The 12,942-nt window shown below is 37.6% G+C and overlaps 1 protein-coding gene across 1 annotated transcript in view; it reads right to left on the bottom strand.

Annotated features, from left to right (window-relative positions):
- Abcd3 (ATP binding cassette subfamily D member Pmp70) overlaps positions 1-12,942 on the bottom strand; it is a 461,674-nt gene that overhangs the window by 433,480 nt on the left and 15,252 nt on the right. The window contains exon 3 of the mRNA XM_090386468.1: positions 11,227-11,273. Coding sequence (XP_090242594.1) covers positions 11,227-11,273 — 47 coding nt within the window. The remainder of the gene's footprint in view (positions 1-11,226; positions 11,274-12,942) is intronic.

The raw sequence follows: 12,942 nt of genomic DNA, 5'->3' as shown, positions 1-12,942 counted from the left end.
AGCTTAAATAAATTCAAGGCTGAACAAGACAAACTTTTGGAGAAAATGGATGGATGAAACGGGAAGGGGTTTTTTTTGGCCAATGCTATATAAGCTTGCTTTCTTGTATAGCATTAGCATAGGCACATGATGATGCAAGAAACCAAACTTATATAGAATCAGCCAAAAAAAAAAAACAAATCTTCTAATTTCAACCATCCACATGCTGCAAATGTTTGTCTAGTTCTGCCTTGAATCTATTTAAGCTACCAACTTCTACAATGACAGATGGAAGTTTGTTCCAGCAATCAACCACATGCAAGTTAAAGCCAAACTTCTGCACATCTATCCTACAACTGTCTTTCCTCAATTTGAAGTATTTATGCCCTTTCAGTTGATTTTTCCAAGCAAGAGAAAGAATCCCATCAGCATTGGGCATGCTCAAACCATTCAAGGCTTTATACACCTCAATCAGATCACCTCACAGGTGCCTAATCTCTAAACACTGTGACTTGCAAAATTTAAACCTTTCTTCATAAGAGCATCCCTTTGTTCCATTCACTAATCTTATTGCCCTTCTCTGCACTCGCTCCAGCAGCTCTGAAATGAGGCCTCCAGACCTATATACAGTATACTCAAGGTGTGGCCTGGCCTGACCATTGCCTTATACAGAGGGATAATCACCTCCTTATCCATGCTAGAAAAATTCCTGTATATCATTGACAAGACACCATGACCTACTCTTGCAGACAGTCTGCACTACTCAGAAAACTTCATATCTGCCTGCACAATTACCCTCAGGCCCTTTTCATTTTCTACCACTGTCAGTGTGGTATGACACAGTTGATACGTTACTCTGGGGTTACTGCTTCCCATATGCAGTACTGTACATTTGTCAATGTTAAATTTCATTTGCCACCTCTCAGCCCATCTGCTAAACCTTTCCAGATCCTGTTGCAGTAGCATAGCATCAGTAGCATCCTTAACAACCCTGCCAACCTCTATATCGTCTGCAAACTTGGACGTTAAGCTTGATATACCATCATCAGTATCATTTATAAATACAGAAAACAACAATGGACCCAACACTGAACCTTGAGGAACTCCACTAATATCATTAATCCACGATGAGTAGTGTCCATTGATTACCACTCTGTCTTCTCCCCCTCAACCATCCCTTTATCCATAGCAGCAATTTGCCTCCAATGCCACACTGCTCCAATTTGTGCAGCAGTCTTCCATGTGCAACAATATCAAAAGCCTTTCTAAGATCCAAATACATAATATCAAAGTTATTCCCTGCATCCAGTTCTTTTGTGACTGCATCATAGTATCCAATCAAATTGGTCAGGCAAGACTTTCCCTTAACGAAACCATGCTGTGTCCGAGCTATAACTGAAGTCTTGTCTAGATGATCCTGCAGTGCTTCTTTAACCAGTGCCTCCATTAATTTTCCTGGAACAGAAGTTAAACTCACAGGTCTATAATTACTTGTGTCAGCCTTTGTTCCTCCTTTTTGAATTGGGGTCACATTTGCACATCTCCAGTCTACGGGTACCTCCCCTGAGTCCAAGGAAGCTCTTGTAATTATGGCTAAGGGTTTGCTTACTTCCTTTGCTGCCTCCTTTAATATAACTGGATAGATTCCATCCACCCCAGGTGCCTTTATGTTTATCATCAACAATTTCTCCTCCACTTTGCTCAGTTATCACAAAATCATCTAGCTCACTGCCAGAGTTTAATTCACCTCTGGCATCCCCCCCCACCCCGAATAACTCCTCATGTGTGAATGTAGATGCAAATACTCATTTAGTTTGTTAGCTACCTGAGCAGGATCATCAACAGTTGAACAATCAATATCCAGTGGACCAATCTGATTCATCCCCCTTCCTTCTAGAGTTTACATAAATAAAGAACTCTTTGCTGTTTTTCTTTGCATCCTTTGCCAAAGATTTCTTGTAATCTGCCTTTGCCTGCCTAACCTCCTTTGTGACTTGGTTACAGACCAGTTTATATCTATCATAGGCTTCTGTATCACCCATTAATTTATATGTATACCATGCATTTTTCTTCTCTGCCACATGTCTCATTAGTTCATCTGACATCCATTTAGGCCTAAATCTTGAACAATATTTCTTAGTTGGTATGAAAAGCCTAGTAGCTTCCAAGATTATTTCTTTGAATGCTTCCCATTTAGAATTTGCTGTTGGTAATATCATTAGTTGGTCCCACCGTATAGAATTTAAATACTGTCTCAGACCACTGCAGTCGCCTTTACGAAAGAAAAAACCCTTCCCTCTTCTAATGCTAATGTTATAGTCATGAAACATAAAGTAGCAGCGTAATAATGTGCATCAGGACGTCTTTTTCTGTACACTGAAAATTTGCAGCTGCAATCCTGTAAATTCCGCTCTTTTAAATGAGATTTCACAGTAGTAGGAGTACTGCGTGGGATTTGGTTAGACCTAAGTCCCTCTTTAAATCATCCAGTTCTTGATGATTGTGTTTTATTCGAACAAGCTTCTGAGGTATGATCCCAATTCTCCTATTTACTGGTTCTTCATCAAATTCTGAAGATGCTTCACTGGAGGGTAGATTGGGTTTAGCGGAACAATAAAGGATGGTATGTTATTAATATTAGCCATATGGTGCAAGGAAGCCTGGGGCTTATGCTGCATCGGCCAAAAAAAAAAAAATTTCCCTATTATCCTGAGAGAGAGAGAGAGAGAGAGAGAGAGAAGTAGAAAGAAATCACCAAGAAAGGGAAGAATGATGATATCCAGCTCAGGACCCTGGGTGTGCCAAGCCCATACTCACCAGATGTGAGCCCCTGAGGTAAGTGATCGTATGAACAGTGCAGCGGGATGCCTGTGGGAACTTCAAGATGCTGGGAGTTCCTTCTGAGTTTGCAAGGTATACTTTGATATAGCCACCATATAAAATAGCAGCATTCATGACGATTTGTGGGCTTTCTCTGAATTCAAGGTACGGCAAACATCATATACTCACAACTATTATGAAACAATGCCTCTAATGTTGACCTGCATCCACCACATCAGAAATAAGGTGCCCATATCTTGTTTTGTTCACCTATAAGCATTCCAAAACAGGCTTCATAAGCAATGCTTGCTCTTGTTGCCAATGCTATGCTTTTCCTGCTTCAAACCTATATAATATCCATAAACATAGCAGAACAAATGTGGGGATGTTACACTATTGTTTGATAGCTATTGCAAATTGCTTATTAAAAAGAAAAAAAAGGAAAAACTAATTTATGCCACTACAGACTTATATATCACAGTATTGCTATGTACTTATGAAATAGTCATATAAATGTAAACCCATTAACTGCTGCCAAAACAATGACACTAAAGGAAAAACCAATGACTTCGATTCAATACAAAAAATACATTAAACATTTAAATAGAAGCAAACTTTTTTTTTCTTATACAGTGTAAGAAATCTGCTGCACAAATTGGAACAGTGTGGCATTGGAGGCAAATTGCTGCTATGGATAAAGGGATGGTTGAGGGGGAGAAGACAGAGTGGTAATCAATGGACACTGCTCATCATGGACTAATGTTATTAGTGGAGTCCCTCAGGATTCAGTGTCGGGTCCTTTTCTGTGGCTATGGGCACCTCCATAGCCAGGTGGGCAGGAGCAGCAGTGCACAGCACACGCTTCTTGATTAGACCGGGGTTCGAGTCCGTGACCACCAAATACGGAGGATGCTGAAAGGTCAGGAAATGACCAACACATATCCCCGGAGCAACATGGCCTTAGTTGCTAATGCTCCTAAAAACCAAATAACAACAACAGTGTAATGAAATTCTAATAAATTCAACTAAATAACAATTAACAAAAAAAAAAAAAAACTGCTAGTCACTCAGCTTATTCAGAATAATCTAATGCAGGCACAAAGTATAAGCACTGGTATATACCACACTATTCAAGTGGTCCTTGCACATTGGCTGCCAGCACCTGCAACATTAAGTAGTAGGTTTTTTGGGCATTTTTCAAGAATAAAAAAATATTTAATATATTTTTTTTCAGAACATTTGGATTTCTGTGATGGCCTGGTTTCTAAGAATTTCACTCTTATTGTCCCCTGCCTTCCCATCAAGATTTTCGCAGCCCTCCCCCAACAAATACAGTCCATTTCAGCAAGGAACACTATACCCAGTGAATACAACTGCCATCTGACAGGGATCAGAGATGAATCTAAGTATACTACTACTTAACAAGTACAGGTCACTGTTGAAAAAAGCCGTGAAGTAGGGTTGAATTTGAAAGTGTCTGCAATTCTGCCCAGACACGATAGGAGGGAGTATATGATGAGAGCCTTGTCGATCAATTCGGCCCTGGAAAGATTGTGCAAGGCTCAAGGGGTAGAATTTTTTTCAGCCTGGACTGTACTTGTTAACAGAAGAGATTGCTTCTACAGGGATGGGATACACTTAAATAGAAAGGGTGCAAGAATATTTGCTGATGCTATCGAGGCAGTGTTAGGTGGGTCGGAAAACTGCTAGCTTGGGGGGAAACAAAGACTAATAGATTAACAGTAGCCACTGGCAGAGGTGAAAGAGATTCTTGCACTGCTTCTATTGGAATGAGCAGAAGCCTGAAAAACAAGATGCAGGATATTTCAGAGACTGCTGGAAGTCATTGCGGTACAAGTAAACACATGGGTTGTGTTAGGGTAGCTAAGAATAGAAACAGGTGCATGTATACTTGCGTGTACACCAATGCTAGGAGTTTAGTAAATAAATTTGATGAATTTGAGGTATTGCTCAAAACATGAAAGGCAGATATTGTTTGGATATCAGAGACGTGGTGACACACAGATATAAGGAATGCAGAACTGGAATTTGGGGAGTACAACGTCTACAGAAAGGATAGACAGGATAGGAAGGGAGGAGGGGTTATGCTATTAGTTAAGAAACACACAAAATCCAAGGAAGTGAAGCCAGTCAACATCGATGGACAGGGCAGTGTCGAGTCAGTTTGGTGTGACATAAGCATAGGTAAATCAAAATTGAGAGTAGGAGTGTGCTATAGGCCTAATGACTCTGATGAGTATAATAAGATACTGTACAGGGAAATAGAGTGGGCCAGTAAATCAGAGAGTCTTATAATGGGGGATTTTAATTTCCCAGATATTGACTGGAATTTGTGGGTTGGTCACTCACACACTAGCAAGGCTTTTGTGGATTTATTGGATGATTGTTTTCTACACCAGCATGTTCGGGAGGCAACTAGAGGGAGTAATACTCTTGATCTGATTATCAGTAGTGATTCTTCATGCATTAAGAATCTACAGATAAAGGAACCACCAGGTGGCAGTGATCACAGTGTGCTGAAGTGGGATTTACTCAAGGAAGTAACTACCATCAGAGGTAAAGGGAAGGGTTTTTGTTTTCGTAAAGGCGACTATGATGGTCTGAGACAGTATTTAAATTCTATACAGTGGGACCAACTGATGATGTTACCAACAGCAAATTCTAAATGGGAAGCATTCAAGGAACTAATCTTGGAAGCTACCAGGCTTTACATACCAACCAAGAAATATTGTTCAAGGTTCAGGCCTAAATGGTTGTCAGATGAACTAATGAGACATATGGTAGAGAAGAAAAATGCATGGGATACATACAAATTAATGGGTGACATGGAACCCTATGATAGATATAAGTTGGTCTGTAACCAAGTCACAAAGGAGATTAGGCAGGCAAAGGCAGATTATGAGAAATCCTTGGCAAAGGATGCAAAGAAAAACAGAAAAGAGTTCTTTACCTATGTAAACTTTAGAAGGAAAGGGATGAATCAGATTGGTCCACTGGATATTAATGGTTCAACAGTTGAGGATCCTGCTCAGATAGCTAAGAAACTAAACGAGTATTTTGCATCTACATTCACACATGAGGAGTTATTCAGGAAGGGGAATGCCAGAGGTGAAGTAAACTCTGGCAGTGAGCTAGATGATTTTGTAATAACTGAGAGGAAAGTGGAGGAGAAATTGTTGAGGATAAACATAAAAAAAAAAAACCCGGGGTGGATGGAATCTATCCAGTTATATTAAAGGAGACAGCAAAGGAAGTAAGCAAACCCTTAGCCATAACCATCTCCATAATCATTTCACATCTCCATAGACTGGAGATGTGAAAATGTGACCCCCAATTCACAAAGGAGAATCAAAGGCTGACACAAGTAATTATAGACCTGTTAGTTTAACTTCTGTTCCAGGAAAATTAATGGAGGCACTGATTAAAGAAGCACTGCAGGATCATCTAGACAAGACTTCAGCTATAGCTCGGACACAGCATGGTTTTGTTAAGGGAAAGTCTTGCCTGACCAATATGATTGGATACTATGATGCAGTCACAAAAGAACTGGATGTAGGGAATAACTTTGATATTATATATTTGGATCTTAGAAAGGCTTTTGATACTGCTGCACATGGAAACTGCTGCACAAATTGGAACAGTGTGGCATTGGAGGCAATTGCTGCTATGGATAAAGGGATGGTTCAGGGGGAGAAGACAGAGTGGTAATCAATGGACACTGCTCATCATGGACTAATGTTATTAGTGGAGTCCCTCAGGGTTCAGTGTCGGGTCCTTTTCTGTATTTATAAATTATATTGATGATGGTATATCAAGCTTAATGTCCAAGTTTGCAGACGATATAAAGGTTGGCAGGGTTGTTAAGGACACTACTGATGCTATGCTGCTGCAACAGGATCTGGAAAGGTTAAGCAGATGGGCTGAGAGGTGGCAAATGAAGTTTAACATTGACAAATGTAAAGTACAACATATGGGAAACAGTAACCCCAGAGCAACGTATCATTCTCTTCATTTTTTCATTCTCTACCACTGCCAGTGTAGTACCACTCTGTGGTACTACACTGGACCTGGGGGTAATTGTGTAGGTAGATAAAAAAGTTCTCTGAATAGTGCAGATGGGCTGCAAGAGTAGCTCATGGTGTCTTGTCAATGATATACAGGAATTTTTCTAGCAGGGATAAGGAGGCGATTATTCCCTTGTATAAGGCAATGATCAGGCCAACCTTGAGTACTGTATGCAGGTCTGGAGGCCTCATTTCAAGAAGGATGTAGAGCTGCTGGAACGAATACAGAGAAAGGCAACAAGATTAGTGAATGGAACAAACGGTTGCTCTTACGAAGAAAGACTTAAGTTTTACAAATTACAGTGTCTGGAGACTAGGCACCAGTGAGGTGATCTGATAGAGGTGTATAAAGCCTTGAACGGTTTGAGCATGTTCAATGCTAATGGGATTCTTCCTCCTGCTCAGAATAATCACCTGAGAGGGCATAAATTCAAATTGAGGAAAGACAGATGTAGGATAGATGTGCGTAAATTTGCCTTTAGCCAGCAGGTAGTTCGTTGGTGGAACAGAGTTCCATCCCTTGTTGTGGAAGTTGATAGCCTAAATAAATTTAAGGCTCGGCTGGACAGGTATTTCGAATGAACGGAGGGGTGAAATGGAAGTGTTTTTTTTTGCTGATGCTGCATAAGCTTGCTTTCTTGCATCATATGCCTCTACTAATGCTAATGTTACCCCTCTCATCCCTCCCTGTTGGTTTATCATTATGTTTAATTTTGATTATTTTCGCTCTTGTCTTGCCATGCTGCTGGCATTATTTTTTTTTTTAATTCCTATTCTAATTTCTATGGTTATATTTCAAGCATCATGTAGAGGAATATGCTTTTTGTTGCCTCTGATGTTTGCTGTAACCTTTTTATTTTATTTTAATTATGAAAGATTCAGTTTCCAACTATTTTAAACATTATTTAAATATATATATATATAAGTAATGACATTAAAAAATAATATAGATAAATAAGAAAATAAATAAACATGAAGTAGTCATTGGAGGCAGTAAAATACAAATCCTCCACATGATTCCCAATATATTACTGAAATTACATATTGAAAAATTAATACAAATGCCCGTAGTATGGCAAAACTGTAGAGTGAAAATTTAACATAAACCTAACAATTAATCATAATTGGGAGGGTAGAGAAGGGGTAACAAGACAGAAACTGTAGCCGAAAGCCTCCAAATAATTTAGAATATAATTTAAATCCAATTCAAATAAATCCATTTTAAAATATAGAACCAATTGTGTGACAATTTTGGCAGCACCCCCCCCTAGTAGGGTACCAGTTCCAAGAAATGTGAAATATCACCAAAAGAGACTAATCAAACTACTAAAACAAAATAAAATAAAAATAGACTGAACATTATGTCCCATATCGACAGAGGACCAATGAGGCCAATAATGGTCATGAATCACTGCATTTCAATCGCTAGACAAATCGTCGCATAGGCGAGCCAATCAAAGGACCTATCCGCCCCTCCTTCCTCCAATCAAGCCACAAATGCAGAGGATTTGCATAGCGGTGGTCCTTATGCAGCAAAAAATAAATTTTATTTTAGTAGTTTGATTAGTCTCTTTTGGTGATATTTCACGTTTCTCGGAACTGTTATCTTACTAGGGGGATGCTGTCAAAATTGTTATACAATTGGTTCTATATTTTAAATTTTAAAATGGATTTATATGAATTGGATTTAAATTATATTCTAAATTATTTGGAGGCTTTCGGATACAGTTTGTCTTGTTACCCCTTCTCTACCCTCCCAAATACGATTAATTGTTAGGTTTATGTTAAATTTTCGCTCTACAGTTTTGCCGTACTATGGACATTTGTATTAATTTTTCAATACGTAATTTCAGTAATATATATATATGTATACACACATGCATATAACGTATGCATATATAGGGGTCTGCAAACTATTTTTGATATTTGAAGGGGTGCGTAAACTTTTTTTGATTTTTGAAAGGGTCCGTAGATTTCAGTAGTTTGAGAACCACTGTCATAAAACAAATAATAATAAAAATAAAAATTGCATCAGAAACTATTTGCAGTAAAAGTTTGACTTATTTAGGCAGGTGGAAAAAAAACTTCAGATTTTTAATCATTGTTTAATGGTTAACATGGGAAACATTATTTGAGCCACCACTACCACCAGGTAAAAATACTGAATACAGTAAAATCTTCTTACAATAAACTACTACAAGGGTATGAATAATTTCATTGAAATAAACTTCACTGAAAATTATTTCAAAAGGATTATTATTTGTATAAATCAAAGGTTTCCACCTTCATACCTTGCGCCCCTGTTAAAATATTTCATAAATTTCATCTCTTTCCAGAACAAGTGTGAATAAACAGATTTGGCAAAATTTAGCCAGGAGTTACATATACTTTTATAAATTAATATATATTTCAATACATTTAATCTCAAATATTCAAATTAAATACACTTTATACCTGGATTAGTGGGATAGTTGGTCCATATGTCATTAAAAAGGCATTTTATAAAAACAACACATTCCCTCAAAAAAAACCCTAGTCCACCTTACACTTTGGGAACCTCTAGTATAAATAAATTCTATAGCACTTTGTTCTAATATACAGGGTGTCTCAAAAATACACGATATAACTTCAGGAATGAGTTCCTCATATGTAGACAATAAAAATATTTTATATCAACATAGTTCCGGAAATGCTTGGTTCCCGAGTTATTAACCAGGATGTCTTATCTCCGGCAGGTGATTTCCTTCATCACAAGGTATTGACAGAATCTGGTGGTTTTCCATTCCGACCATGTACTCAAATTAGGAGCAAGCGGATATGTACTTTATGTACGGTTTGGCGGACGGCAATGATCTGGAGGCTCGTCGTTTGTACCACGAAAGGTTCCCAGAATGAAGATGCCCAGACAGGAAAACGTTTGAAGGTATCCATCGCCACCTTTGTGAACATGGGACCTTTACACCTCGTGCTGCTGACAGAGGATAATCAAGATCTACGACTCCTGAAGTAGAGGATGAGATTTTGGATGTTGTGCATGCCACTCCTGGAATAATCACATGCAGAATAGCAATGCAACTGGCTGTTCAACGTTTGACTATTTGGAGAGTGTTGCGAGAACACCAACTGTATCCTTACCATCTGCAACAGGTACAGGTACAGGCCTTGTCACCAGAAGATTACCCTGTGCGAGTAATGTTCTACCAGTGGTTCTTGCAGCAGTGTGGTACAACTCCTCACTTTCCTGCCTTAGTGATGAAGCACAGTTTACATGAGACGGAATCCAAAACTTTCACAATCAGCATGTATGGGCTGAGGAAAACCCACATGCAATTCTTCCCTCACATTACCAACAGCGGTTCAGCCTCAATATCTGGGCGGATGTTTTCGGTGATAAGTTATTTGGGTTATTAACATTCTGGTTAATAACTCGGGAACGAAGCATTTCCAGAACTATGTTGATATTAAATATTTTTATTGTCTACATATGAGGAACTCATTCCTGAAGTTATGCCGTGTATTTTTGAGACACCCTGTATATAAAAGTAGTAATTTCTGCTGTTTCATTTTACTTAAAATTGATTTTAAAATCAATAATAAATAAATAAAATGACAAAAAGTATGCACTCTACAAAATTAGAAACATTGTGCTCAGAAAGCATTGTTTTCAAAGCACATTGATGAAAAATATCATACATTCAGAATATAAGAAGATACAACTTACTGTTACTTTTCACACATTAATATGTCAATTTCATTTTTAATGTTTAGCTTCATGTCTTTTTTTTTCCCTCTCCTTTTATCATTCTTTCAGCATTTCAGTTTTTTTGAGTCACTGGTTCAATACATAAGTTCAGTTCTTTTATATTTTTCACTAAAATGGTATGTTCTCAAAATATTTTACTCAAAATAATTAATTCTTCATAAGCTTCTCTCTCAAACAACATGAGAAGTATTATTTTTATAACCCTATTAAATAAAACAAAAGAAAAGATAAGAAACGATATAACCATACCCTTTCACTTAAGAAAGTGGGTTTACCACTAACATTAGTTTATTCTTTATATTAACCTGTGGGCAGTCACATGAAATCAGATACATGATGTTGCCAACTTTGTGGCACATTTTCAATCCATTCAATGGAGACTGCTTAAATTTTTAACAGAGAAACGTTACCTTAAAAGGCACCATGAGCTACTTCATCACAAACAGAATATTTTCAAGTAAGAGTAAAATATCAAAAAAGGGATCAAAAATTTTATTAATAACTTTTTAAAAAATAATGAATTAAAATAAAATGCAATAAATAAAAAAATCTCTCATCTTAAATTTACTTAATATTTACCTCAATAAGGTGAGATCCACTTGTGCCTTATCTTTTTTCTCATCTTTCTGTGAAAAAATATAATTTTGTGAAACTGAATGCAGTGATCATTTTATGAATGCAAAATCAAATTTTACTATTCATCATGACAAATAGGGTAAGGGGAAGCAAACTAATTCTGCATCATCCAAAAAAGAAAAAGATCTTGAGAAAATCACAATTTGTCCATTTCTAAAAAGTAACAATCCAATTCCACTTTGAACTTTGTCAGACTCTTTACCTCAACTACCTCAGGGGCAGTTTATTCCAATAATCAACAATATGCTACCCAAAGGTGAACTTCAATAGATATGATGTATTGCTTCCTGAAATTTTATGCCTACTCTTGTTCCTGTTTCAAAGCCAACATAAAAATACTGTCCTTATTCGTTCTGCTTAGCATTAGCATTAGTTGAGGCATGCAATGCAAGATAGCAAGCTTATGCAGCATCAGCCAAAAAAAAAAGAAAAACTCTCCCATTTCACCATCCATTCACTCCAAATGCCTGTCAAGCTCAGCCTTAAATTTATTCCATGAAGGGTTTAAACACCTCTAGGTCACTCCTGAGGTGTCTAGTCTTCAGGCTCTATAGTTCACATCTTCTAAGATACTCCTTATAAGTACAACCCTTAGCACTCCAAATCAGTTTAGTTGCCCTTCTCTTAACTCTCTCTAGAAGTTATGTCCTTTTGTTATTAATGTCCAAGGAATATTATACTGACTGAATACAATATTCCATATGAGATCTCACCATCATTTCACAAAAAGGAATAACATCTTTCTGTTGGCAAAGGCCCTATTGATCACTGACAGTACAACAGTACGCCTGCCTTCATGGCTGCCTGCTAAAAATGAAAAGAAAACTTCTTATTTGCTTATATAATAATCCCTAAATATTTCTCATTCTCATACCACACCCCAAGATTTTTTTCCCAAAATTCAAAACCTAACATTTAATAGGATTAAACTTAGGTATTCATTGAGCAGCATGGTGCATAGGTAAACTGTGTTGTTTGAAGATAATAAAGCAGTCAAACCTACATTGGCAGCATATGTGCACTCCTACATCCAAAAAGATTTGTTCTGTTCTGTTCCCAGTGCTGGAAGGTAACATTACCTTCTAAGCACTGGGAACAGAACTAGCTGTCCCATGGTATTATGATAAACAGCCAGATCTACAACAAAAAACTGAAATGATTGCAATTGGCTATTAAGATGAATTGGTCAGGCTTTTCTTGTAGTAGCCAATCAATCATTTCAAGGAAATAACCATACCATTCTTTGCACCCCCTCTCTCTCTCTCTCTCTCTCTCTCTCTCTCTCTCTCTCTCTCTGTGTGTGTGTCACCTGTTTAGACTCTATAGCCACTTCCCGACTTACGTAAGGGTTGAATTCTGCGGAACTCTACGTAAGTCAAATTTTACATAAGTCGGAATTTCCCTAAATGCTTATGCAGCACTTGCAACTCTATGCGCACTGAATCTGATTGAAGCAAAAAAGAAATGTTCGACAAAAATGTAAATATAATTATTTATCCATTTTTTTTTTTTTATCTCATGAGCAGGAAAAATTACAAAATTATAAAAAGAGAGAGAGGAGACAGGCATAACGTCAGCAAGTTTTCCTTTCGAGCATCATTGCCAGAATTAACTCTCCAGCTGATAAAACTGCAGAAGTTGAGGGCTGTGGAGATTTAG

Source organism: Mastigoproctus giganteus, chromosome 12 (assembly GCF_048544385.1).
Source record: "Mastigoproctus giganteus isolate SK-2022 chromosome 12, ASM4854438v1, whole genome shotgun sequence".
NCBI lineage: Eukaryota > Metazoa > Arthropoda > Arachnida > Uropygi > Thelyphonidae > Mastigoproctus > Mastigoproctus giganteus.
This window is presented reverse-complemented; position numbering and strand designations above follow the sequence as displayed.